Source organism: Oenanthe melanoleuca, chromosome 1A, assembly GCF_029582105.1.
Source record: "Oenanthe melanoleuca isolate GR-GAL-2019-014 chromosome 1A, OMel1.0, whole genome shotgun sequence".
In the NCBI taxonomy this organism is placed as follows: domain Eukaryota; kingdom Metazoa; phylum Chordata; class Aves; order Passeriformes; family Muscicapidae; genus Oenanthe; species Oenanthe melanoleuca.
Window position 1 is genome coordinate 7,570,869 of NC_079334.1, and position 27,842 is coordinate 7,598,710.

The following is a 27,842-nucleotide window of genomic DNA, read 5'->3' on the forward strand; positions in this document are numbered from 1 at the left end:
CTATGATGTGTCCCACTACAGCCACCAGATATTTGTCTTCTGGCCATTGTACTCTGGAAACATTTAAGAAAGCTCTTTTTAACAATTTTGCCTCCCCACTTTGAAGAACTGTACATGCATTCAGCTAAATGCATTAAATTACATGTAAACTTAATAACCTTGTCCCTTGCTGGTATTGTTTTGTTTTGAGCAGAAAAACACTGAAGGCAGCAGGATGCTACAGCCTCAAAGAGAGCCCCTTCATTTCTTCTCCTCACCTTTGCAATGGCCAAGACAAACCAGGAAATTCAGAGCACATGTAAACAAACTGTGAGAGTCACAACATTTCTTTAGTAAAATTTAAGTAAGGAGCCCAAACTAGTTTGGGTTCCCCTGAGCAGGAGGCCAGCACGGTGTGAGCATCACTTTGGCTGTGCAACCCCACTCTCCCTTCTGCCCCATTTGCACAGCAACTGGATTTTCCAAACTTTATTTCTCCAGCCTGAACTCCAGTCAGTGGAACAAAGCAGGTTCCTGCAGACCAGCCTGAAATAGCCTCAAATATTCCTTTATGTTCCTGATCATGAGGGATAACGTGCTGAATGTTTGCAAAGTTTGAAGCAAGGTTTAGAACATGTACACAATTTCATAACTGTACTTTCCTTTCAAGCACATCCTAATTGCTGCAAACTAGCTTAAATAATTACTACCCATACAATATATATGTCACAACAGATAGGAGAATTTTTTGTAGCTTGCACATAAAGTTGCTGAATTTCAGCCAAATGACCCTGATTTGAGGAAAGATTAGGAATGACACATTTCAAATGGGCACCCCACTGCTAAATACCTCTTTCTAAGGCCCTAAACTTTGAAGTCTGAAGACTGTTTGGGCTTTTAGCAGTTTCCAAAATTCTTTTAATTCCTTTAAGCTTCTGCATTCCTGTGCTGCTCCAGACATTACCTCCTGCTCACTTCCTCAAAAATCCCATTTCTTTAAGGGACAGGCTAAGGATGATGGGTCAGCAGTACAAGGTTCCTAAATGCTGTGGTGTTTCTCTCTTTTTAAGTAAGAAAAATGGGAAGATCTATGAAGTCTTTAGCCTAAGTAACCCCATGGTTCATTGCACTGAAATACCCTGTTATTATTATTATAATATTATTTCCCACCCACCAGAATATTTTAGATCTTTGTATAGGAGAGGTAGATAAGAAAGGGACATACAAACCCCAACATGTTTCAGTAAATTATAGTTTTAATATTGACACAAGGAACTTGTGCAATGTTTCCCAGCAAGCAAGCAATCAGGCTACTTGAAAAACAAGTCCTACTCTGAGGTCTCCAATACTCAATAAACAAGACACTTTGTCAACACAAAGCAATGATTTACAGAAAGAACAAAGCAAGACAAGGACAATGCAGACAAAGGGATTACCCATACAGTATATGGTATATGCATATTCTTCTGATACCATTTTTTCTCCCTGGTGATCAGTATAGGGAAATAGTTGCATCAGCAGCTCATAGAACTGAAATATAAATCTTGCTGTTAAGCATATCTGAGAATGAAATTGATGTCTCCTGTTGTTAGACAATGCGTGTCACATGGCAGTTGTCTGTTTCATCCAGAAATAGGGTGCTGAAGACATCATTAAAAAAGGTAGGGTGATATTGGCAGGCCCTGTCACAGTCAGGATTAAAGTTCACCTCCAAGATCTCAGGCTGCATAATTCTTTTCCCTGTCAAGGCAAACACAAACATTGCTGCTTAATACAAGCTCTACAGAGATCCCAAGTCACTACTTGTCTTTAATCCAGAAACCATAGAAAATGATTGGGAAAAGCATCTTTTGTGACCCAAACTGCCAAGCCAGTAGGGTGTTTTTGTTTCAGTGGGTTGGTTTGTATTGGAGGGACAGGAGTATGTTCTACCATCATTATCCAGAGGACAATTATCCAACAGATTCAGCAACTACTGTGCTATTCAGTGCCTCCTCTAGAATGAGAATTTGCAGCCATTCAATATAATCTCCCTGAATCAGCTGTTCTGCTTGTCAGTCTCAAACATCTTCAAGAAAACTCTGCTTCTCCTTTCACATTTCAGTACAAACCTGCTTTCTTAAACCTCCTAGGTTTTTAGCAGTCCTGTTCCTTTAACTGCAGCCACCCCCATCTGCCATTCATGCTACTCCTAAAGCAAGTCATGAAATTTAATTTTCTCTTAAAACTTCATCAGTTCTGGATCAAATGCATTCTGTGCAGAGAAAACCAAAGTATTTTATTTCATCTCTGGTGTTGAGATTTTTAAGGGAGGGAACAACCTGATGGATAAGTAAATCCTACTCTGCTTTGCACAGGAGCAATGAATCTCTTTGCCCACAGTTTTACAGCATTGACACTGGCACCACCCCTCATCTTCAAAAGGTCAGGGAACTGTGCAGCTCATGTTCAGCCAGGCATGTAACGTGAGGTTGGTTCTTTTACTACAGTAGTTTTCCTCAAGCTAGTAAAGTTTGTGAGCTGCTTTGCTTCTCCCATTCAGGACACCTCTGGGACAGGTGAAAGAGTGGATCCACCAGTGGGCATGTAGCAAACCACGTTCAACCCCTTGCTCCATCTCATCAAAGCAGCAAAGGCTCCATTTTATACCTCCTGATTTCCAATAATTTCCCTCCATTAAAGTGTCTCAATCTTTACAGAATCAGTCCTTGCAGCAGTGGCCATGGGGAACTCATCCAACACACAACATCTAATTGCTCTGCAGGCAAACCTGGGCACAGGCAATCAACTTCTCCTGTGTCCCAGAGAACCCAGTACCACAAGAAGAGAGTATGCTCAGCTCTGTTCAATACTCCCTTGTATCTCTCTTTGTGTTGGTGCCTCTGCTACTTTTTTAACTCTACAAGAAACACATCTGGGTCAGGCACATTTACAGAACATTTCTGAGCCTCCTAGTGAGATAACAAATTATTCAGACTGTCTGGCAGATTTTGCTACAGTCCTCCACTGCTGCCTGAAAGAAAGGCTTCAGGTAGTCAGTCATGCTGTGGAATGAAGCAATCTCACTCACATGTTCTTGCAGAGACTTGGTAACAGCTGAATGTCAGCCCTGAAGACAACAGCACTGCAATGCTGAATGTGGCCCCTTCCCTGCTCTAATAAGGCACTGTGTAGTAGTAATAATGATAATAATAATAATAATAATAATAATACTAAATAATACCAAACCTGGAAGCCACAGACATTTAGATGTCTCCAAGGTTTTCATAGAGGGTTTGGTATTTCAGACATTTGTTTGGGGTTTTTGTGTGTGTGGTGGTTTGATTGGATTCTTTTGGTTCCCCCCCACCCCTCTGTTGTTCTGCTGTTTTTCTCCAAACAGAGAACACCAGCAGCAGGGAAGCAAGGATGCAGCCCAGCAGCTGGCAGCTGCCTCATCACTCCTGTTAAGCAGCATGCCAGATACCACCCCACAGATTTCCAACTTCAGGTGTCAGTGGGAGGCACAGAGCTCACAGTTCACACTGCTTGAGAAACAGTACAAGTTAAGAGAACAGACTTCTGAAAAGGTCCAGAAACATAAACAATTCAATATTCAAATAAAGGAGCTTCTCACCTTCTCTGCTGGTGTCCCACTTAAGCATCAAGTCAATGGCATATATTGCTCTTGATGATGGATAATCACAGATGCCAAGAGGGGCAGGTTTAGACGAAGCAACATGGAACAATTCAGCAAATGCCTTAAAAATACTTGCCTAATAACAGAAAAAGGTCTCTGAATGAGGAGTGAGGTTCCATAAAAGCAACACACGTTTCCAATCACTTCATTCATGCAGTGTTTTAAAGGGTTTGTATCAATTGCACTACAGAAAATCTGCACAGTATTGGCTTCCAAATGTGCATTTAGACCTAATGCCAACAAACACATCTGGCAATACCCATGGACTTTTCTGGGGAGCCAATGAATACTATGGAAATCCTGAAAGTAGTGCATTTAACATTAGAAATAACTCCCTTCTCAGGCATTATGCCAAGTATTGCACATATGTGTAGAGGAGGGGAAAAGGAAAATGCAGGAGAGTTCTCTGAAGACCAGCAGTACAAGTAAAGTTCTGGCTTTTTTCCCTGCCTATTCAGTTGCATTGTAGCTTTGTTTCGTTCTGTTCTGCAATGAAAAATGTTCTATCCATTTATACCCCTAAGAAGGGAGGGGGGTACATGGAGATTTTAAGAATGTACTACGAAGGTATTTTGAAAAACAGAAAGATATCCAATCTGAAAGTGAAATAAACCAGGAAGAACATACAGATTTGGGTTTTAGCATTGAATTTATGCTACAGTGGACCATTCCCTCAATTTTCTGTACACTGTATTACTTTGGATAACCTACAAGATGTATTTTGACATCTCTCTTTTTTCCCTCCTTGTAGTCTCTCCTAGACTATTTTAAACCCTGTCATATTCCAAGTATCATTAATTAAAAACAAGGGTCTAGTTAAAACAAATGTGACTTAATTTATGGGAATCAAGTCACAGTTGGATAATTTATGCACTTTTGAATAAATATGCACATATAAAAGCTCATCTATCATTCCCTCTGTTTCTTCCAGCTCCTAATAAATATGGAAGAATTAAAGAATTCAGTATTGTGCATGTTTCTGAACCAGCTCTTCACATTCAGCTTTTTCTTTCAAGCATGAATCACAGGAAAAATTAAAATCAATGAGAAGGCCCTCATCTGCCTTCCTACATGTTTTATGGAGCTGTAGTATCTGGAGCTTCCTTTTTACAGTCAAAATATGCCCTGGAATCAGAGAACCATCTGTGTTCTTGTGAAAAGTCATCTGTGCAAGGTGAAGGGACAGAGCTCTGGCAAGGCTGCTAACACAGAGAAGCTGAGACAGCAGCAGGAAACTCTGCATTTGAGAGTAGTCAGGACTGGCTGTTCTGCTTGGTCCAACAAAGAATTACCATAGTGCGATCATGAAATAAAATTCTTAAATTATAAAATACAATTCTCTAACAAGCAAGTATTTGAGGGCAAATTATACAAAGTTCTGAAGTAAAGGTCAACATATGATCTCCTTTGTGAAACTGATATACATGAAACATGTCTTCTGAGAAAAAAAATCCTAACAACCCGACACTTTTGGAAAAGCTGGTTTGCTGAGTAAAAAAACCCAAACAGATAATGAATATTTACATGAGAAAGATGAATTGCTGACTTACTTGTACTGTTGTCCAAGGATATTCAGGATATTGTTTTTCAAACAGAGGAATAAAGTCTTCACAGTGCACCTAAAACAGTTGAATAACATCAAAGGCTGTCTTGGTCAGGAATGACAAGAGAATGGAACATCAAATATATTTGCCATTCATATAAATGCAAGTAGAGAACTAGGGAATTAAGACAGCTCCTGAATACCTTCCTTGTTCCAGGATTTCTTGTTATAAAAGACCACCCTTAAGGCTTTGACAATGACAAGCAGCCATTTTTTATAATTCTTTTATTGCCTCTGTCAAAGTGGGTTCTATTCAGAATGTAGGTTTGTATAACCCTAGATAACCACCAATGATTGGGGGAAAGAGTCTAGAAAAGCATTTGCTTAGGACTTCAGGTACTTTGAACACCCTGTTGAAGTGGATGTGAAATAGACTACGTGCCAACAGCCACAGAGCAGGCACCAGAAAATTTTCTAGCAACAGAAAGGTGAGGGAGTGTTTTGGGCTGTTTGCTTACCTGTTTCAATGTCACACCAGGAGCGTAATTCATGACGGTGAAATGCTTCTCGTAGTCATCCAAGTCATCAAGCGAAAACGCCCTAAGGAACAGAAGGAGAGCTCAGCTTCCGAGGTACCCAGCTCCAGCAGGTGCGCAGCGCGAGGGGGGCGAGCACCTGTTGGAGAAGCGCAGCCAGAACACGTCGTAGCTGTAGAGCTGCAGGGGCCGGGCGGAGCGCAGCAGCACCACGTAGCGCACGTCGAACTTCACCAGCCCCACATCCTCGCGCTCGAACAGCACCGGCTCCTCGATGTACTTGCACACCACCTGCAGCACAGCACGGGGGTTAGGGGCTCCACGTGTTAGTGGCTAGCTGCTTTTTTCTTCTGCCTTCACTCAGAGTCAGGACTGAAGCACCAGAGATGGATTTTTGTGTTGGGACTCAGCTGTTTATTAATTCTTATCTACAGTACAGAGTTCTGAAGCACTTCTAGATAACAAGCTAAAAGTGAGAAAAATGTTGGTCGATCTAGCTAGTTACAAGGTCTTTTAAAGGCTAACTATCCAATTAAAAGCTAACAGCTATGTTATTTAAAGTTTTGACCCAATAACCAAACACCTGTGACCTGAACAGCAGGATTTTCTAGCCAACCAAAAAATTCTACCTAAAATCAAGAAGGAACAAGAAAGAAGGAGAGACAATGCCTAAGAACCTCCATCTTGTCCCATACCTATTACTAGATTTCAAAACTCCAAATTCCAAACCCTTCACCTTGTGATATTACACACTTCTATTCCAATTACACACCCGTGATTCCAACTCCATCACTCAAACCTGGAAGCCCTCTCCAAGGCCTCAGGCCAAAAGCAGTGCCCTTTTGAGGGTCAGTGTCAGAAAGCACAGAAAGTTCAGAACTCCCAGGCTTCAGGGTTCCAACACACGTGGCAACACAGCTCAGGTGAAATGCAAGTGTCACTGCACCTTGGTGACTTAGGGTACCCCCTGCCTGCTTTTCAGCTCTTCCTCAGAAAGGTGCACAAATAGACAACACTACTTTTTGTCACACTCTGACTGCAGGGTGTAGAAACTGGAGGCCAGGATGTTCTCATCACACATGTCTAACTCTGGTGACCCTGCTGTTTTGCAACAATTGTGAAGCAATTCCGTGTGTATTTCTGTACCCCAGAAAACACAAGCAGTCCACATGTCACCAACAAATGGCACTGAAGCCAGCTCCAGTGCTCACACATTGTGAGGTACAGGTGGATGTTGTAGGCTCCCTGTAAAAGCTCTGTGATTCATCTCTTGCTGGCAAAGGTGGTCCTTTGTGCCACTGGGCAGAGCAACAACAATCAACCAGGGGACAGAAGAAATAATGTTCCCAAATTGATGACCAATGCTAACCATAGCCAATGTGTTTGTCTGCCAGCCTGAGCACTGGCTTTACAGCAGCACCATGCTGGAGTATCCCTTATCGTCAGAGCAAGTTTTATTTTTTAAATAAGACAACATCAGGCTCTGAGTTTATCTCTGCAACTGTAAGCTTATGGCCAGCATATGAATTTTGAGGAAAATAAATTTCCTTTGTATTTTTAGACCTCCTTCCATGAAGCAGTTCTTTGAGCTCTGCCTTTTAAATCCCATTCAAAGCCATGCTCTCTTACCTTTGGGCTGCTTTCCCTGTGCCTGATGATACTGTTCAGGTTGTTGGTGATGTGGGTGTCCAGGCTTCTGGCCAGGTTCCACGGTTTGCATATCCAGTGATTGTCTTCTCCTCTAGGAGAGAGAGAGAGAGAGAGCAACACCTGTAAATATCCACCTCGTTCATCTGGCTGAACATCTACTTGGCTTGATCCGTGTCTTCTCCTGAAAAAATACTTTATAAAGCTGTGGGCTACAGTGCAAGAATTAAGACTTTTGCTGACAGCTGGAAGGAGTAGGTCTTAAGAATAAGGGAGAGAAAAGGCCATAGTACCTTTCACAATTTATTTTTTTTCAGTTAGAGCCTAACACATTCTCACTGTTTATCTCCTACTGCATCTGATTCCATCGAAAGGGGAAAACAACCCATCAACAGGACAGCATCACCATGAACAAGCACAGGTCATGGCAGGGAATTGTTCTGCCAGAAGCCTGAGAACCTCCTGGAGGGGTATTGTGCAATTTTCCACGTTGGTTCCCTACTGACACCTCCAAATCATTCTTATTAAATGACACCAGAACCCATCTCTTTGGGAAGAAACCACACAGTGTCTCAACAGTTCACACTACAGGAAACTAAAAACACACCACCATCTTCTTGCTTTCTGAAATCCAGACACCTCCAGGGGCAAAATTCTTTGAGGTATCCTTGAGAAAGTCCAGCAATATGCTGGACTTTCCATCTGTCTTTCCAAGTCAGGATAAGGTGATGCTTGAGTCCTTTCCTCAACCGATTAAAGCATCATGAAGTGGGTTGAAGATACCATTACCTTCTGTTTAGTTTGTTTGAAAATTCCTACCACCACCTTCCCATTTCTTACATACACACTGCATTCAGTCCTTGCTGTTGAGAAGAAATTAAACCACCACCCACTAGGGACACGTGGCAGGTGTGCTCTCTCCTGGTCAATGCCAGTCCATACTAGACTATGCATAGTAAATAATGGCCAAATGAAACATTGGACAGGTGTCACCAAAGCAGCAACCTTTTAACCAGAATACTCCATGCCAGACAGAAGAGGTTATACAGCAGTAGCTAATGCTCTCTTTCTCTCTTACAAGAAGAAAAATCATAGTTTCCACCCACTTCAAGGCAGCTGCAGCAGCAGAAATATGGATTTAAAACCCTAAAGCTCCACAACTGTTTCAGTCTAACACTAAAACTAAATTTTATTTTTATAACCTTACAGAACCCAAGAACTTTAAACATTTTCCACGCTGGCTTAAGTGTAAGAACAATTGCTACTGTCTCCTGGAAAAAAATCCCACACTTGTTGCAAACATATATTGAGGCTTTGCATATCTGTTAAACACAAGAGACAAGATCCTGACTAGGCAAAGAGCAATGGACTTCAACTCTGCATTTAAATAACAGCAAAGTTTCTGGGTTTCAAACTGCATTGCTTAACTACTCTTACCTAAAATTAAAACCTAAAAAGCCCCCACCTTTAAGGTAAAATGCACTTGAATATAAATGCAGCAGGAGCTAACTCATGGTGGTGCAACAGCTGCCAAGACCAAAATGTGAGCTCCTGGTCTTTGAGGAAAGTGGGATCAAGACAGGACAAAACCTAAGGAATAGGAAACACAAATCACCTTCTCTCACGTTGCTGGAAGTAGCTGATGAACTGAGGCAATTCTGTCTGGAGGTTAAAAGTCCGAGGCAACCACCTGGGCCCATCAGGTCCTCCAGCTCGTCTGGCAATGGATGCCAGGCAGTCTTTGACAGTCAGGAGGTTCTCACATGGGAACTGATTCACCATTACCTCAGGCCTCTCCTCACTTAGCTTCCTACAAAGCAAACAAGTGCTTGGTGAAGGGGGAAGGCTAGGGAGGCCTTTGGGAACATAGTTTTTATAGCAAAGGAATTTTTAAAAAGGTATTATCAGAAAAATAATGAATCCTTTAATTAATTAACCTATAATCTTTGAAGTGTGAGAAGTTGTAGAGGATGTCTGCTTCTCCCTCGTTGTCTGTGAATACAAAACGGGGATGTGTCAGGTTGTTGAGGACTTGCTGAATGTCTGTGAAAACCCTAGAAGAAAGAAGCAGATGAAGAAAAATGTCAGTTTAGTTTCTGACACTGATCAACTCATGCCTGAAAATAAAAAAACCTTTTAAGTTTGACTTTCTACAAGAATTGTGTTTTTCCCATACACACCCTCTGTGACAACCTCTTCTTGATATACTGAAACAAACTGAAGTGGGATATATTAAAAAACTGTGAGTGATTACTTAAAAATTATCTATTTTGAGATAGAAATCTCAAAGGTAGTCTAGCTCTGACAGCTTCATAAAAATAACAGTTCAGAAGATGATGACTAAATCCCTGACAGAGAAGCAGTAACATGAATTCACTATTCTACATGAAAAGTCCTGAAGTGACAGTGGCCTTGTGAATACCCTCGCTCCTGAAAGCTCTAAAACTCAACCTGATGTCATCCACATGAAAGAAAGTCATAGGAAATCTTGTCATCTTAGTTCTGTAGCTTCAGAAGATTATTTTTGTTTGTTCAGAACTTTAAATAACCCAAACATATGAAAGTAGGTACATGCTGGGAATACGCACAGCTTTGAGGTTTGATACAAATTCTCTCTCAACCCCACTGAAAATCACACAAAACTCCAACCCAAACCTGACAGACATTTCAGAATGTAACCAAGAACGAGGCAAGTTGTTGCATATCTTAGGAAATCTCCCTCTCAAATAAAACCAGTGATTTGGATGCTAAAATAAGCAGATAGAAATAATGGTTATTTTGATGACTTTACAGCTTAAAGTGAGGCCACTTAATTCAGAATTCAGCATGTTGACTCAAAAAGCAAGACTGTTTTTTTACATCATTCTCATGGTAAGGGAACATTTAACAGAATAAAAAACCACTCATATTTCCATGAGAAACTACTGTGTTCTTCCTCCTCTCCAGATCTATTCTTATCAGTTGTGGAACTTTCCTCTCCTCCTCCACTACTAACCAACTGGAAAATATATTCCTGAGAGACACTTCTCTAAAAAGATGAAGTGCAGAAACAGCCCAGTCACATGGGGAAATAAATTCTTTAAAAAGCAAGGTAGGTAAGATGCTTTGCATGTATGAGATGTTACAATAGTTACACTATTTATGCTGAAGCCTTTAACTGAGAGAGACAACTTCACTGTGGATAAAGGGAATCAGCCTGTTGAAAGAAGCCACCAGTCTTTCCTCACTTTTGCAACAGAACAAAATTAGTATTTCCACAGAGTCTCACTAGCATTTTTTCCTGCAATTTGTGGCTTCTCCTTGTAAGTCTGCACAACAGGGGAAAGTGTAATATCAAATCTGATGTTCTGCCAAACCCACAAGCTCCCCCTAATATCCACTGGTTTGGAGTAACTGTTAGTCCTTGTCAGAGCAAAAGGAAATCAAAGTGGTGACCTGAAGATGAAAGGCCAATTAGATAATGCTGTAACAAAGTTCTGAAGCATCTTGTATCTCCAGACAAATAGAGAAAGAACACATGCAGCACAAGAACTACTAAAATTGAAGTTACTCAGAAAATCTCAAATTGGCTATCCTGCAAAGACCCAGTGCCAGAGCACTCAGGATTATGCATTTTCAAGACTTGCTTAAAATGCAGCACTAAAGAAATAGGACAGCTCTAATCTAGCTTTATTAAGTGCAGGAACATCACTGTAATAAGATGAGGGAGGTTAAGATTAGAAAGGAAATACGGCCATTTAATTTGTTCTAAGGCAATAATACTTTAATAATACACTGAAAACACCACAAAAAGATACAGAAGGTAAGAAATGCACCCAGTCCCATCCAGGCTCTGGCAGAAAATCAAAACTGTAATCCTCTAGTATCAGCCAAGCTATTTTGGACCTTTCAGTCTAGTATCAGTGAAACACTGCACTCATGAAGCCAGCTAACAATACTTCCCAAATGATGTTTTTTTTCCCCTTGTCTCACTGAAGTCCTGGTAGGGGTGCTATGAAGTCTGGGATTAAAGACAACATTCAGTGAAATTAGTAGCAAGTAGGATAAATATGTTTAGATGTTACTTAATTTACTCAAAATATTTAAAGCTAAGAAGCAGTTATGAGAATCAACTCCCACAGCACAGAGCTGACATGACCAACCAAAACAAAGAGTTTTGCTCTTTGGACATTTTAAAACAGTAACTGGTGTAGTTGAAGAGAAACATGAAAGAGAAGATGAAAACAAACAGAGATGATCAAGCCCAACACAAACTAGAAAGACTTTCCCTAATAAATCCATCCTTGAAACATTTAGTTCTTTGATTCTTTTTTTCCATTCAGCAATCAGCACAGCTGGATAGAATAATCTCCCCAGGGCATCAGTTACTATGCTACAAGACCTAATTAAACCTATAATTTTGCTGTATCAAACTACTTGTACTCGCTCCCCTGCTTTTCAGGATTCAGGTTAAACATTTATTTAATCTTCCACTCTCTGTCTTAGCTCTGCTTGGATACAAGATGACAAAGAATTTGTTCCAGGTTCTCAACTTTGCTACCTAGTGCCTTGAATTTCTTCTGAATCCCCTAAGACAGCAGCAATCCACAGAGTAGAGCACAAACTAAAGTTACTAACAGGCTACACCCATCTACCCAGCTCCACATATTCTCTGTCTGCCCACGGTGACAGCCCTAAAATCTTTAAAGGAAGCCAAGAGCATTGGAAGGCTGCAGCTCCCACTCAGTTGTCTGGAGTCTGAAATGCTGCTCTACTTGTGAAGGAACTTCAGTAGACCATAAAATTCAGAGCACAAGAAGGATCTTACAGCCTTCTGTCCAGATACAAACATGATAAAGGAAAAGAGAGGGAAACCCTCAGGAGTACATTGATTTGGTATGGATTAAATTCCTTAGAAGAAGGGCAGGGAGACTTTGATGTGTGCCCCTCTCCTTCCTTGCCTAATGCAAATGCCATTCATTTGAAATGTAATATACAAACTAAAGAGGTAAGCAGTGAAAAATATATCAGTGTTTCCCAACACCCTCAGCATTGCTTTCTGCCTCTATTAAAATGCATCTGCCTTTGACTCCTGTATCTGAGTACATCAGATAAAAATACCAGCTTTTGCTCATCTTCACATTCATGTAATCAGAGATTTCAACTACAAATGGAATCTTGACTATCACTGGGCAAGTTAACAAACATCTCCTCACAAGCAGTGACTTTGATTTCCAGTAGTTCTCAAGTAAAGTTGATCTAGGGAGTAACAAATCAACACAGGAAGCTGGTGTGTGAGTGCACCTACCAAATACATTTTAGTGCAACTTCACCATTTAAGCAAAATGTTTCAAGCAAGATCTGTGATCCAAGTGTCAGACTACAAACACATTTTAGTGCAACTCACAGCACAGGCTAAGCAATGGTTTGTTTTTCTGGACCAGTAACAAGGCAGCCTGGCCACGCAGCATCACTGTTTTTGCTCTAAAAAAATCCCTTATCTTTGCAATGTTTTCCCAGCTTTCTTCTGAAATGATTTCACAGCATACAGTCCATTTTTGTAGCAAACACATGTCCAATTTAAAACATCCCAGGTTTTATAGGATTCCCTGTTTGGTAATGCCATCTGAACAAGGGGAATTAGTGCTATATTCACACAGCACAGAGCAGTACAGGTACCCCCTACAGAGATAAATGCTATAATGCTAAAGATAAGTCTTTGGTCTTTCTTATATACCTTAGTCATACTTAGTGAAAACAACACTGTAACTTACTGTTAAAACATGATGCAACTTTTCTTCCACCCAGAAGGTGGCACTTATTTAAAACAAAACAAAACAAAACAAAACAAAACAAAACAAAACAAAACAAAACAAAACAAAACAAAACAAAACAAAACACACTATATTTATGCTTTAGAAATTCTGTGACAATTCTTTCAGTCTGAAGAATAAATTCAACAGAAGCAACTAGTAAGTCAGAATCTTAGGCACATGGCTCCATATAAACACACCTCTAACTTGCCTCTGTTGTTCAAAGATGGAAAAGGCTGATCAGCCTGAACAAACTGCAATTACTGCACACAATCCTAGTATGAAAACATTTTGTTTGTGGATACGTACTTGAAAACTTTGTCTTTGGCATAAATTGGTGGCTTTATCGCTACAGGAAGTTTCTCCTTGTTTTCTGCTAAAATTGCCTAAAAAACAGAAAGCCACAAAAAATTAATTCTAGGCAGAATGGAAGAGTCCATTGCATGTCTTACTCCATTCTCCTTGGTGCAAATGAATTTCAGCAAATTACATTTCAGTTACATTTTGACAGTTCTGTTACATTGTGTAATATGCTGTTCTGATAAAAAAGACCAGTACAAGAGCAGAGGCAGAAGGAAATCCTATCAGTAAAACGGAACAAGAAATAAGGCTTTGAGACCAGGGCACATCAACACTGTTGGAGGACCCTGAGAAACTCTTGCCTCCTCAACATTAAAAAACACTTCAAATCACAGCCAACCGCATATGATAGAAGACAAAGTGGCTGTATTTCCAACAAAATGGAGGACCTATCATTTAGTTGTGATGCTTTGTTACAGATGACTAAAAAATTATAGGAGGTTGGAAGCCAGTTCTGCTCCTGTGAAAATGAACAAAACATTTTTTGCAGCTGTCAGCAGTAACCCTGCCTGCAGAGTCTCTCTCCAGCCTGTACAGCCCCCCTCTGACTGATAAAGGGAAATACACTCTTGGATCATTGCTGATGCCCTGCTAAAGGAAGCAGTTCCCAGAAACCTTAGGATAGAAGAAGTGTTGATGCAAAATAAACCTCTTCCAAAGATGCAAAATCCCAACCAATCTGCCGTAGGTTACAATAGCCTAGCCATTACGAGAGTACAACTTTATTTAGCAGAAGCAGGTTAACTTCATTTCTGACTAGATATTGTTAATAACAAGATGAATAGAGCATTTTCTGCCTCTCAGTCATCCTAAAGAAACAGATAATTGACTCATCTTTAGAAGCTGTACTTTCAATGCCTTTAGTAGTCAGTACAGCATCCTCATAGGTATCAGTTTCCTCCTTTTTCTAAGTGAATCTTGTGCAGACATTACTCATGAAAAGGAGATTCCAAGCATTAATTTCACATCCTTAAAATATCCCAAACCTTTATTAGAAAGGAAAAAAATGGAATGAGTACTTTATAAGGGTGCCATCAAATTAAAAATGTCCCTCCTCCAATATTTAATGGTTCTAAACCACAACATAAGCCAGTATCTAGTCTGAAAAATATAACTTTTCCTAAAATAGTAAAACAAATCTTTCTGCAATTCAAGACTGAATAGCAATGCTACAATAACAAATCAATCAATAAGCCTATTAGACAATGCATCAAATATCTAACTGGAAGATGGATGTCTTAATATGAAGTACCTTGTAGTATGCTTATAAAAAAAGCTATGCAATACAACAATAAAATATTAGAACTCATTTATGTTGCTCCAGTATTTAAACACTTAGATATTACATATAAATATAAGATATTTGTCTTACTGTGCTTTGAATTTAATTTTACTGTGCTTTTAGTTTAATTGCTGTCTTCTGAATCACTCTTTAAGCTGAAAAAGCAGCAAAATCGGCATTCTTGCAATGCTTTTTTAGATACTGTCTCTTCTTAACAGAGATAAGATATGGAATTAACTTGTTGAAATCTTACCTGGTAATGCTCATCTGGTGGCTCTGGGGTAAAACAGTTGACATCCAACACTTCAGCAGGCACCCAAGGTAACAGAACACACTTCCTGATCAGGCGATCCGTCTCCCCGTAAGCGTAATCACGAGTGACTTCATCTGCAGCAAAACCAGGAGAACCTTTAGCAACTGCCTTTCATTTCCCACTGGAAATCTTCAAATGACAGCTGTACAGCCAATACCAGCACAAATGTCAGTATTTAAATGAAAAATCAGAGACAATTAAAGAAATGTGATAAAAAGAGTATTATTTAGGATGCTTATTTTCTCCAAATGATGGACACATAGGGTGGCCCCTCATTAAGATTACAGGAATAAATCATTGGCCTGGTGTTTCCCAACTTTCAGAGCCTGACTTTCTGACTCAAAGCCACAAACACGGACTTTAAGGAATTTTTTAAACCCCCAGATGACTGAATTTGCAGTTTCACTAAGGCAGTGATGCAAGATTTAAATTCTCTGCCAACAAAACAATAGCAACATTTTTGGACCGGTAAAAGGTCTCTATACTGAAATACAGAAATATCAGATAGAAAGAACTTTTCTATTTGAAAGTGTTACAAGAATGCAGCCATTTGTTCTACTGTGAAATGCTCAATGATTAATTGTAAGTATTAAAGAAAACCCCAGCCCCTCAGACACACACTTACCCCCAGTTTCAAGGTCTCTCAAAGGCCAGAGAACTGTGTAAGCAATCTGCTGAGGCATATAAAACAGAGGTGCTGCTGCAAAACTCGGCTGGTCTGAATGCTGAATGCGTGATCCAAATTCATCCATGATGTACCAGACAGGAACCTTCTCCTCTGCAGTCTGTATGAATAAACAGAGGGAGACATCTTACACACATGGACTACATGTGTGAGACAGAGGCACTGGCAGCATCCCTACACCACTTCTCAGATTCCTGCTTTAGCCTCCTCTTTCTTGTGCTACTGCTATTGCCTACCGGGTCTGCTTTCCTTGAACCAAAGCAGCCACTTAAAAGAGCTAAACCAGCAGAAGGCTGCCTGGTAGGATTAGTTTTCCTGCAGTTTCTCTCAGAATCAATTAACTAAAAAGTGTTTGAAGTTTTAGAGTGAAGGAGAGCAAAACTGCTGCCTGCAACAACAGCTGGCTACCAGTGTCGAGGCTACATCATCTAAGTGCCCCTTCCTGCAATACTTGCCATGAAAAAAATCCTGAATGAAAGAATAAACTTGCTTAGCAGCACTACTGTGGTCTTTTTAGAGAGGCAGGAATGGAGTAGAGACTGACTTAAGATATTCAAGCAGCCCAATCCCAGAAAAGGGAACAGAAGACAAGTTAAACTGCAGGTTGAATTAACTATCTTTTCAAGTGGTAACACAGATAATTCCATTTGACTCACAAGCTATTCGTGATGAACTGAGAAACAAAGAGATAGGATAGAAAGAGATATTGTTCAGATTTCCTTTTCATTTAAGGAAAAAGTCACAATGAATCTCTTTCTCAGGGATTTTTCAGACCTGATTCTACTGTGAGTTAAATCTGAGCTTAAGAGATAAAGATGACCAGTCCAGAGAACAATCTCAGGACCCTGAGCTAATAGGGGCGGTCTGATCATGCTCTCATTGCTCAGGGTCAGCATTGCCCATTCTGCATAGGGCCAAGGCCAAAGAATTCACTTTTCTCCTCTTTAATTCAAAAGACTCAAAGAAACCTTGGAGCTCCACTGCAAACCTTAGATCAGGGTTTTCACCTGCAACCCCGTGGGTTGCATTCCCTCAGAAAGGGCATGTGTGCACTTGAAGGTGTTTGAAGGTTCGAGACATGCTGGAACAGTGCTGAAGGACTACAGGGGGCAGGGTGACCAAACTGGGGTGGTCTTACCCATGATTGCTAAAAGTTGCATTTGCTCTCCTTCCAAATAGATTGATGCCTGAAGGATCTTTGTTAATATTCACGTACAGGAACATCTTCACCCCAACATTTCCAGCATCCTGTAGAGCCTTACCCCTTGAGAGAGCTGGTAGGTCTGGTTGTATTTCCACATCTCCTGCAGCACCTGCTCGATGCTGCCCTCGTCTGGGACCTCTCCGTGGAAGTGGACGCCCATGAGGCTGGCCATCCTGTGCAGCAGGCCGGGCACACGGCGCAGCTGCTGCCGGGCGTGCTCCGCGCGGTAGGTCCAGGCGTGGTCCACGAGGAACACGCTGCGGAGAGTTTGGGTGGGGTTACAGTTACAGCCCGGGCTTCTCACTCACACACACACACACATATATACAGGCACATGCTTGCAGTAACAGCTGCGTTTCCCCGGAGATGGCGTGACAGCTAATCTGCTCTGAGTCACAAAGTCACTCCCAGAGCACACACTGTGGCATTGCAGGGCAGGAGCAACTTCCCAGCAGTAATTTATGCTCTGGTTTTGCTCCAGAAAGCTTTTGGTGCATTAGTGAGCATTTCCATGAAAATGAGGAGCAAACAAAGAACGGGCAGTTGGTTTGTGAGCTTACTCCCTTTAAAAGCCAAGAACACAAATGCCTTCCCTTTTAATCACTATTAACTCTGCTGCATCAACCTGATATTCTTGCCTGAAGCAGAAAAACAATACACTACTTAAAAAATTACTTGAGGACCTTGTTAGCCACGAGGTCTGTGACACCTACGGTCATCTGCAAAGCCAGGTGGAGAAGTCTGATCATCAGAAGCCTGTATATGCTATTAAAAGAAAATGAGCAATAAGTTTTGATTGTTTCTGTATGGTTTGGGTTTTTTTTCCTTTGGGTGGGGATGGGGAGTGTCACCAAGTTATTTTTAGGAAAAAATGCATTGTTTAAAAAAATTACAATCTAACCCAAAACAAAACTTTACATAACTGGCACAACTTCTCTTGACAAGTTCAAACCTTGTTTAAGCTGCATGACTTTTAGGAAAAAAACCCAGTTTTTCAAACAAAAAGGTTCTTCATATTTTGATTTTATCATTTGACCGAACCAATACAGAGAAAAATCTGAATTCTACTTGCTAGCAAAATCCCCAAACCACACAGAAAACCCTCCACAACACCCATATTTCAGAAAGCTGAAAACATGTCAGCAGTCACACAGCGCAAGTATGGCTGAACAATTATTGTATCCCAGATTCCACACGCATGAAACCGCACTTAATTTTAAAACTAAATGCTAAGGTCAAGCTCTTTGAAAATATTAGCAAACAGGTATGTTGGTGTTCTGCACCCATATTCACACACCTGAAAGCTGCAATGAAGCCCAAGATTATCACAGGAGTTGGTTTTGAACTTGATAATTTAAGTGCATTCTCAGATTTGGAAAGGTGATTACTTAGGTTAAGGCAGGGATGTAAAGGCACAGACTTATGATTCTTTGTTGGTTTTCCTCATAAAGTATAATTTAAATTTTTAGATTTTGCATGTTTACCTAACATCTAAAAAGTACGAAAGGTCTCACAGAAGTCTTATAAAACTGAGCAGAAGTGCATTTAGATCTCCAGCAGAGATGACTTCATCTGTTTTTTATTAATGTATGACGAATACCCTGTTCTATGTTTGAAGCCAGTAAGAACACAAAATGCAATACTGTATATAAAGTTGTTTCTTACACAACTTTATTCTAGTTTTATTGATCCTCCTAGCCTTATATTCATGGCAGATAAGCTGATTTGTAAGCAAGAGAACAGTATAAATTCAAGAGTGTGGTCATGTGTCTACATGTATACACATGACCACACTCTTGAATTTATACTTTAACCAACTGAAGGAAACGTAATAGCCCACTGAATATTACCTAAGTACCTTCTTGGCATGAGATTTGTGGAGAGTATTTCTTTAATGCTTTTTTTCCACAGGCACACAGTCTTGCAGATACAAAGGTTTGCTTAATTTCTGCAGAAATCATTTCAAGGTTGCCTTTTCCCTATTTTCTCCCTGAGTTTACTAAAACCAATTGCTAACTACCTCCCTGCATGATTTAGAAAGGAACCACATTAAGATATCTGCACTCCCAGATAGAGTTAGAAAATAATTCTAGTTAGTTTAGAGTTGGAAAAGAGGATTTCTGAATAGAATCAAATAAATCTCAAAGCAAACTGTCACTATCATTATAGAGTTTCACACTACTCAAAGACTGAATGCTATTTTCAAAATCACAACTCACCTATCAGGATTGGAGGCTTGAAGTCCATTTTCATTTGTTACGATAACTTTGAAACAAGGTCCATTTCCAGGATTTGGTTTCTTTTTAAGTTGTTCTTCCATTTCTTCATCAACTTCTTCCTCCTCATCCACCTCTTCTACTTGCATTATTCCAAAGTAGTCCCCAGCATCAAATATCTGAGATGGAAAGTACACAAAATATCATGCAACTGGATAGGGCAGTACCCTGATATGCACAGTGCAACACCTGCAGACATTTCTTCCCTGTAATCTGATAAAAACTGGCATTTTTAACTTAAGAGATGAATGAACAACAGTATTTATTCTTTCACATTTTAACAGAGGTGTTTGTTTGGGAAGTTTCTTTAGTTAATATTGGTAGGAAGCTTTGTTGGTTTCTTTGGCACCAGCAGGTCCACTAATGATTGTCTATTAACACCTCATTAAGAATTTTAGAGGCTGAAAATAGGATACCTTTGCTACAATCAGTAATTAAGACCTGCAAAACCGAGTGTTACCCAGGCTCTACAACCATACTAAGGTACATTAAAGTGCCTGAAGAAAGAGAGCTTTTCCCAATTGAGTTCTGAACCAGTTAAGAAATCTCAGCCTGATTCCCTCTCTTTTCTTTCCCTATAAAAGAAACTATCAGTGCTCGCTCACCTCCAGGTAAATTGGGAGATTCCTTATAGTGCTATACATAAAGTTAAGTTTTATACACTTTTCTCTACTAAGGTGCTGAAAGGGGTTTGTTTACATTCTTGCCTACTTTGGATGCAACAACTTCATCTAGAACATTTAGAAATGAGGGCAGTCACCACACAAGACTCCCTTGCCAAACAGTGGGCTTGCATATCTGGCAGAACCAAGACCTTGCTGACAACTTTCATCATTTCAAAATGAACATATGCTTTTACAAAGACAAAAATAGGCAAAGCCTCAAAAGACTGTTGAATTTTTTTCACAGAGAATTGTTGTGCTAGAATCACTAACACACCACCTAATAAACCAGACATGGGCAGGCAAATCCTCTGCCTCAATCTAATATCTAAAAAAGTAGCAGGGAGGGAGAAAGGTCTGAAGTGTGAGCTCTGGAATTACTGTTTCAACACTCCAAAACTGCAATGGTTCAACACACAGCCTGCAATGTCACATTATTAAAATCATTACTTCTACATATTGACAACTTCTTAGCTGCAAAATGCCAGTGGCAGCAATAAGCTTTCATTTGTTCAGGTGAGCGTTTCTGTAGGACAATTATTTTTGCAAAGTCTCAACAAGAGGGTGAGGAAATCAACTCCACATTTGTGAAGAAAGGCCACCTAGAAAAAGCAGACAGCTGCTCAAAGAGGAAGTCAGCAGGGGAACAACAGCTACTTCTCATCTTAAGCCACAATTTATAGAGCAGATCCAAGTGGAGAAGCATCTGAAATTCCCTCCTGAGGAACAGGGGATGATGGTATTTTCCTCTAGGATGGTGGAAGGCAAGGGGAGGGGCCATGGTGGATTAAAAATCATAGAATGGGTTAGAAGGGACCTTAAAAGATTATCTCAGTTCCAACTCTGCTGCCATGGGCCCTCCAGATGCTAACAACAGCTAGCAGCTATGAGCTGTTATTGGCTGTTATTAGCTAATAGCTTCTTAGCTATATGCTAAGGAGATGCCAACAGTATATTGGCTAATACATACTTACACATTTTTTTAGGGTAAAGAAAATTACTTTGCAAACAAGAGATTAAAAACACACCTATTTAAAAAAAAAAATAAAAGTCAGAAACTTCCTTTCTTTCACCTCAGCAGGTATCAAAATAGCAGCTCCAATTTATTTCTAGTTTTCCAGTTGCTAGAAGAGGATAACATTACTCAGTAGTAAGCAGTATCATAACCTCTTGCTGTTGTAATAGTAGCCTCCAATGCTTTTTTACATCTATGCACAGTTTGAAAGTTTGTAGTCACTGAAATTCATGTAGCTGCAGGCAGGTTCCAGCAAAAGGAAGAGCCCTTCTCTGTGCTCACAATTAATTTCTTAAGGTTGGCTCCCAGCTGGGTGAGCTCCCTGGTCTGGCTCAGGGCACAAATGCTAATCCCAGTCCATGGCAGCCAGTACATGCAGCGTGCCAGGAAACATGTTCCGCTCTTCCTGAAGTGACACTTCAGCGCTCCTGCCGCTGGATCAAGGGCCATCCTCAACAACCTCATCAGGACAGACAAGAGACTGGGAGTCATTGGAAAATGAAAAGTGTGAGTGTGACTCAGGGGAACCACTTGATATGTGCTGCAGTGTGGCACTGTGTGTTTTCCACACTTAGCTTTTGTCTTAAGGAGTTTGTGAGAGAGGGATAGGAGGAAAGCCAGCGACTGACTCAGATTCAGCCTTCGCTCACGACACGCTCCACCCATTAACCAAACGCCCACAATGAATATCAAGTTCTTCCACAACACTAAGGGGAAGTTGTTGGGTTTATGTTTTATTTTCTTTTAAATTTAATATCATGACAAGACTTTGAAAAATGAAGGGATTACAAATGCCCTAAGCCAAAGTTTTGTTCTCTCCCTCTGACAAATAATCAGATGCATGAGGCTGTAGCAGTAGCATTTAGCAAAAATATCTCCACTTTTAATTCCTTTACAGAATTATGCTTAATGAAAAATTTCTCCTTGAGAATTTATAACCTTGTAAAAGTGAATTATGTGTATTCTTCACCCAAACTTCTTGCAGCAGCAGCTGCAAGGCCACCTTATCCACAGCTTTTTGTGAGGGTTTTGTTGTTACTTAAACTCATAATTGATAATACAAGCAGTTCAGTAGTTCACTGATGGGTTTGGCAGAAGCACCACGTTGTCAGTGTGGATACACAGATAGTTTTGTGTCTTCTCTCTTTCCCCCTCCCTCCCTTTGAGCCAGGCTGTCACACTGAACCTATTAACACAGCAGCTCCATTAAGGGAATCTTAAGTAAGCTCCTTAAGCAAAAACCAGCTGGATAAGATCACACCACCAATCTGAAAAGTAATCTCAGAACAGGGAGAGCTCACATTAAGTATTCCACTAGAGCAACCAATAACCTCTAGACAGCAAAAGGGTACCAACACATTCCAGTGGCACAACTGCTCATAAGCAAGACATGTTTAGGCAAAATCCCTCCCTCTACATGCTCAGGTGCAGCTCCAATCTAATCAACCCCAGCAAACCAGAGAACTTGACACCAAAGCAGGCACATGTCATGGCAATTACCACACAGGCATCTCCAGCAAATTCTTTTAAGGCACACTGCAAACTGCTTTGAAGACCACAGGTAACCTCTGAGGAACAAGCTGCCCTCCACTGCTCTGGAAAATAAAGTCAAGGAGTACTGTCATGCTTCATTCCTTTCAGCAGTTAGTTAGAAGCCTCCATTTCTAACTGGGGTGAAACTCTAAGCAGTCTTTTGCCAGCAATGTCTCGGGCTACAAGAGCCTTCCTCCAATACAGAGAAGCCTGCAAAATAACTTAGTGTATAGCTGAAATAGAAAAAAAAGTGAGTAAAATTAGATGCAGGAACTGTATTTTCAAGGCTTATAAACGTACTATACACTGTTTATCCAATAACATAAGAAACAACCACTACACTAGACATAAAATTTTAGCACATAAAGTGAATAGTACACATGCATATATTTTATTTTTCAAGTTTCTGCCAGAAACACCAAAAAAAAATCCTCCCAACACACTCTGAATGCTAAATGCAAAACTAATAAATTAAGGCAGGTTTACCAATCTAGCAGCCATGTTTTGAATGAGCAATCCAATTACATAATGCTCTCAGAAGGAAACCTGCTCCAGCAGATCCCAAGGTAAATAAAAAAAAAACCCCAAACCATCCACTTCTCACAGGCTTTGGTGTACACAGTGGAGGGAGGGTGTTGAAACGTGTGAGAGTGTTGGAAAGCAGCTGCTTGGGCTGGGTTCTAGAGGTATTGATACAAGAGATATTTTTATCTGTACTATGGATGGAAATTTTTCAAGTTCTATGCTAGAAAGTTTTAATCTTTGCAGCAGGTTAGGACAAATGAAAAAATCCTCCCATTTTACACATGTAACAAGGAAACTCATCCTATGCTCTATGTTGCACTGGGTTTTTGCTCCCTGAGTTATACTTTATTACCTAGATTTCCAAAACCATTTCACCCCTTCCCTTCACCTCCTTTTCTTTCTTTACTGCTGCTTCTCCAGCCACTCTGCATGGTCCAGTTCTAACTAAGGTCCTGTAGCTCTGTCTCTACCTCCTCAAGAGGTTATCCCAGTCCGCAGCACTCCTCATAGTAACTTCACCTGGACATCCCAATTTCCTCAATGTCCTTTTGCCTTTCTCCTGGATAAAAACCAGAAGCTGCAGCAGTAGAGAGAAGCACTCTCAGCAGCTTTATCTTCCAAAGCTCACAGAAATAATTAAGCCTCTTTTTCCACACACACTGGGACATCTAGTACAGAAGAGCCTGCTCAGCCACCACAGCAAGTAAAATGAAGCAGGAGGAGCAGCCAGCTGCCTTAGGGCACGTGCTTTCTTCCTCCTGTCTTTCTTCACTCCAGCACCACGGGGTCTCTTCTCACTCTGTTGTCTTACCTTCTCGAAGTTACACCCTCCCAGCAAGGCTGGTAACAAGCAAGGATTTCAGCCACAGGTCACAAATCTCAAGCCTGCATTAGGTCACAGCACAGATTCAGTGTTCTACCTCCAGCTTCACAGTGGCACGTGGAAACACAACAGCTCTCAACTTTGGGATTCCTTGGCAGCTTTACACTGCCTTCTGTTCCATCCTCTTCCAGGACATCCCTCATCATGCCCTCCTACCTAAGTAGAGCAGCAGATATTCCTGCTCCAAGTCTCTTGCATGAATACTTCCTGAGGGGGGCTTATTTCCACAAGGAGTTTGTGACTGAGCATATGCTTGAGATAATGTAGATTTATCTTCTCTGTAATAAAGATGTATTTCTGTTATTAACAGTACCACACAACAGACTGAAAGCAGGAGGAACATATTCAGACCCTTCCTGACTATAAACACTCATACCATGACTTGCAATGCTTTTCTCCTGTCCCTGTTTTGAAGTTGAGACGGGAGAAAGAAGCACTCAGGTAATTATAAATTATTCTACCTGTACATGGGTTTTAAACTGCAGTTCCCTCACCTTCCCTACCATCCTATACTACCTGTTCAAACTTCTCACTGGTTTCTTCAGTGCTTATCATGCCTTCCAGCAAACCACCAGCAGCTGCCTTCTCCCCTTATCAGATCTCTTTCTCTCCCCAGGACTAGAACTTCACCTCATTCATATCTTCTTCTCCAGGTTGACTCCTCCAGACTCCCTCAAGCACTCCCAACTCTCCAGACAAATGGTTTCGGGTTGTGTCTCCTTCCTGCCTCAGCTCCTTTTTTCTTTACTCCCACAAATCAAAGACAGCTTTCCTCATCACTGAGGCTGGGCTGCAGATGTGCAAACCGAAATAAAATTTCTAAATACAACCCATGTCTTTATAATGCGTTTAAAATCACTCCTTTTCTTCACTTTGTTTTTCTTCCCTTTCTCATCACAAAGCTTCAGGAAGCAAACAGATGGTTGCTACAAAGGTGAAAAGGGACACTCCACCCTGGAGCTTCACCCGTGAAAAACTGTCCAAGCCAGGGAACTCTGCACACATACATGAGCTGGCTGAGCTCTGAATATTTACAAAGACTGAGTGCAGGGCAGACCTGTGTGGAAGTGAACTGGAAAAAAAAAAAAATTAAAATCAGGCAAAAGCCAAACCGAAACATAATGGATTACGATATGACAACATCCCGAGTCTAACATTACTACCGTAGCTGTTTTTCTTAATTCTACTTAGCATAAAAAGCTGAAGGGTTGAGGACTGTATTTGGCCGGGACAGAGATAATTTTTTTCTTAGTAGCTGTTATAGTGCTATGGCTTTCTTAGATTCATCACCTCTCTCCAGTACTGTATCTCTAGTTACCAGAATTTCCAAACGCTTCCAAACTTCACGCCGACAACAAAAGGACGAAAGCAGATATGCCCAACACACCTGACGTCTTTCACAGTCCCGGTAACAAAACCCGCACCGTGCCTTTCCCACTGTCCCCTGCTTAGCAACACCGTGACTCCTTTTCACCCAAAGCTGAGGGGCTGCCCTCAGAACGGCTCTCCACGGCCATGTCCCACGGCCTCTGCTCTCCCCGGTTCGGGGCCGCCCCTCAACGCCGCTCTCCCCTCGGCTCGGGGCTGCCCCTCAGCGCCGCTCTCCCCTCGGCTCGGGGCTGCCCCTCAGCGCCATTCTCCCCTCGGCTCGGGGCTGCCCCTCAGCGCCGCTCTCCCCTCGGTTCGGGGCCGCCCCTCAGCGCCATTCTCCCCTCGGCTCGGGGCTGCCCCTCAGCGCCATTCTCCCCTCGGCTCGGGGCCGCCCCTCAGCCCCGCTCTCCCCTCGGCTCGGGGCCGCCCCTCAGCGCCGCTCTCCCCCGGCTCGGGGCCGCCCCTCAGCGCCATTCTCCCCTCGGCTCGGGGCCGCCCCTCAGCCCCGCTCTCCCCTCGGCTCGGGGCCGCCCCTCGGCCCCGCTCTCCCCTCGGCTCGGGGCTGCCCCTTAGAGCCGCTTTCCCCTCGGCTCGGGGCTGCCCCTTAGAGCCGCTCTCCCCTCGGCTCGGGGCCGCCCCTCAGCCCCGCTCTCCCCTCGGTTCGGGGCTGCCCCTCAGCCCCGCTCTCTCCTCGGTTCAGGGCTGCCCCTTAGAGCCGCTCTCCCCTCGGTTCGGGGCTGCCCCTTAGAGCCGGTCTCCTCTCAATTCGGGGCCGCCCCTCAGCTCCGCTCTCCCCCGGCTCGGGGCTGCCCCTTAGAGCCGCTCTCCCCTCAGCTCGGGGCCGCCCCTCAGCTTCGCTCTGCCCCGGCTCGGAGCTGCCCCTCAGCACCATTCTCCCCCGGCTCTGGGCTGCCCCTCAGCTCCGCTCTCCCCTCCCCTCAGCTCTGGGCTGCCCCCCAGCTCCGCTCTCCCCTCAGCTCGGGGCAGCCCCTCAGCGCCGCTCTCCCGGCGCCGCTCACCCACCTCCCCGCGCAGTTTGCGGCTCAGGCTCTCCCAATATTGCGTGGGGACCCGCGATGCGCGGAGCGCGGCCCCGTGCAGGGCCACGAAGGCCGCCAGAGCCTCCTCGCCGTCTCCCGCCATGGCCGGGCCGGAACGCGCCGGGCGGGGCCGAGGGCGGGCGGGGAGGCGGGAGCGGCGCTCGGGGCGTTCCCGGAGCCGGGGGGGTTCGGCCCCGGAACGGGGCGAGCGTTGGCCCCGGGGCGCTGGGCCTGCTTGAGACGCCCGCGAGGAGAGCGGGGCCTGAGCAGCCCTCAGTCCGCTGTGCAGATGCGGGTTCTGCTTCTCTTTTATTCTTCTCCTGCCCTTGAGCGTTAATAAAATTCGCAGCATTCATGGCGCAGTGCTGGCCACAAGATGTTTTTTATTTCCCCGGTATTTTAGGGACTCTTCTGGAAGGCCCCAGCCGTAGCCCTGAAGTTGGTTTCGGGTGGGGTGTGAGGCACTGGCTGCCGGCCACAGCAGTGGGAATCTCTCTCTCTCAGTTGTAATGCTCAGGAAAAACACAGTGTCAGTCATTTATCAAATTAAATCTTTTTCATTTTGAACGTTGGCAAGGGAATTTTAACATGTAGGCCTGTGTTAAATATCTGTCAGTACAAGAGAGAGTGAGGAATGCTTTTTGCATTTTGCAAGTAGTAGAGTGCTGGATTCCCAGTGCTTTCCTTGGATTGTTTAGAAGAGATTTCTAAGAAAATCCCTTCTTTCTAAGATTTTATGGGGAAAAGCCTAAAACAGTTTAACCTGAGGCTTTTAAAACATTACTGGTAGCTTTGTCTTGCCTCAGGTATGGTTATAAAGCTCCAAGAGCAAAGGAAGGTGTCCAACACAGGTCAGGCTTTGCTGTGCTCTCTGCTACTGCTGGGACCACCCTCTACAATCTATCTGCTCCACACACTGTGGAAACTCCTTTTCCTGCCAGCCTATCCTCAAATCAAGGATTCAGCTTCAGTGCTGCAGTGCTTCCCAGCACTGTCCTACAGCCATGGAAATAGTCAAGTTCAAGAAATAGGATTTTAGGATCTAGTAGCTGGTCAAGAAAGCCTCACATTCACGGACTACAGCCAGTGGAGAATGTGCCATGTTGAAGAAATACCTCTTTGCTCTCTGCCCTGTCTGGTGTTGCTGGACTGGTGTCCTCTGTAACTACCCAAGAGTAGCAACAATCCCTTTCTCCACATAATCACAGAATTATTTGGGAGGAAGGTCTATAAATTAAAAGGCTACCACAGGTTGGCTGGGCAGAGAGAGAGAGTAGAAAGAGATTATAAATGGTGTATAAATGGTGCCTACGTGCTGTAACTGTACATCACCACTCAACAGCTGAGGATCTAACTCAAATCTCCAGGTTGGATATCTGAATAGTAAATGCAGGCAAATTTTCCTCTTTGCCTGAGACTGTGTCTGCCTTACCACATGCTGTGTTCCCACATTTTCTCATAAAGTTCCACCATAAAGGCTCCACTAGGATGTCTTTAAGGAGACCTTCCTGATTAAA

At 42.5% G+C, this 27,842-nt stretch overlaps 1 protein-coding gene across 1 annotated transcript; it reads right to left on the reverse strand.

Annotated features, from left to right (window-relative positions):
* Window positions 1–1,217: 1,217 nt before the first annotated feature.
* Window positions 1,218–26,543, reverse strand: TTLL12 (tubulin tyrosine ligase like 12). Its single transcript, XM_056482576.1, has 14 exons — window positions 26,309–26,543; window positions 19,240–19,415; window positions 17,079–17,277; window positions 15,757–15,916; window positions 15,072–15,205; window positions 13,486–13,562; window positions 9,322–9,438; window positions 9,000–9,194; window positions 7,367–7,478; window positions 5,877–6,028; window positions 5,720–5,801; window positions 5,209–5,277; window positions 3,596–3,734; window positions 1,218–1,719 (listed from the first exon to the last, which is right to left on the reverse strand). The coding sequence occupies exons 1-14, from the start codon at window positions 26,426–26,428 to the stop codon at window positions 1,568–1,570; spliced, it is 1,884 nt and encodes a 627-aa protein (XP_056338551.1). The 5' UTR covers window positions 26,429–26,543; the 3' UTR covers window positions 1,218–1,567.
* Between the last annotated feature and the right edge of the window lie 1,299 nt (window positions 26,544–27,842).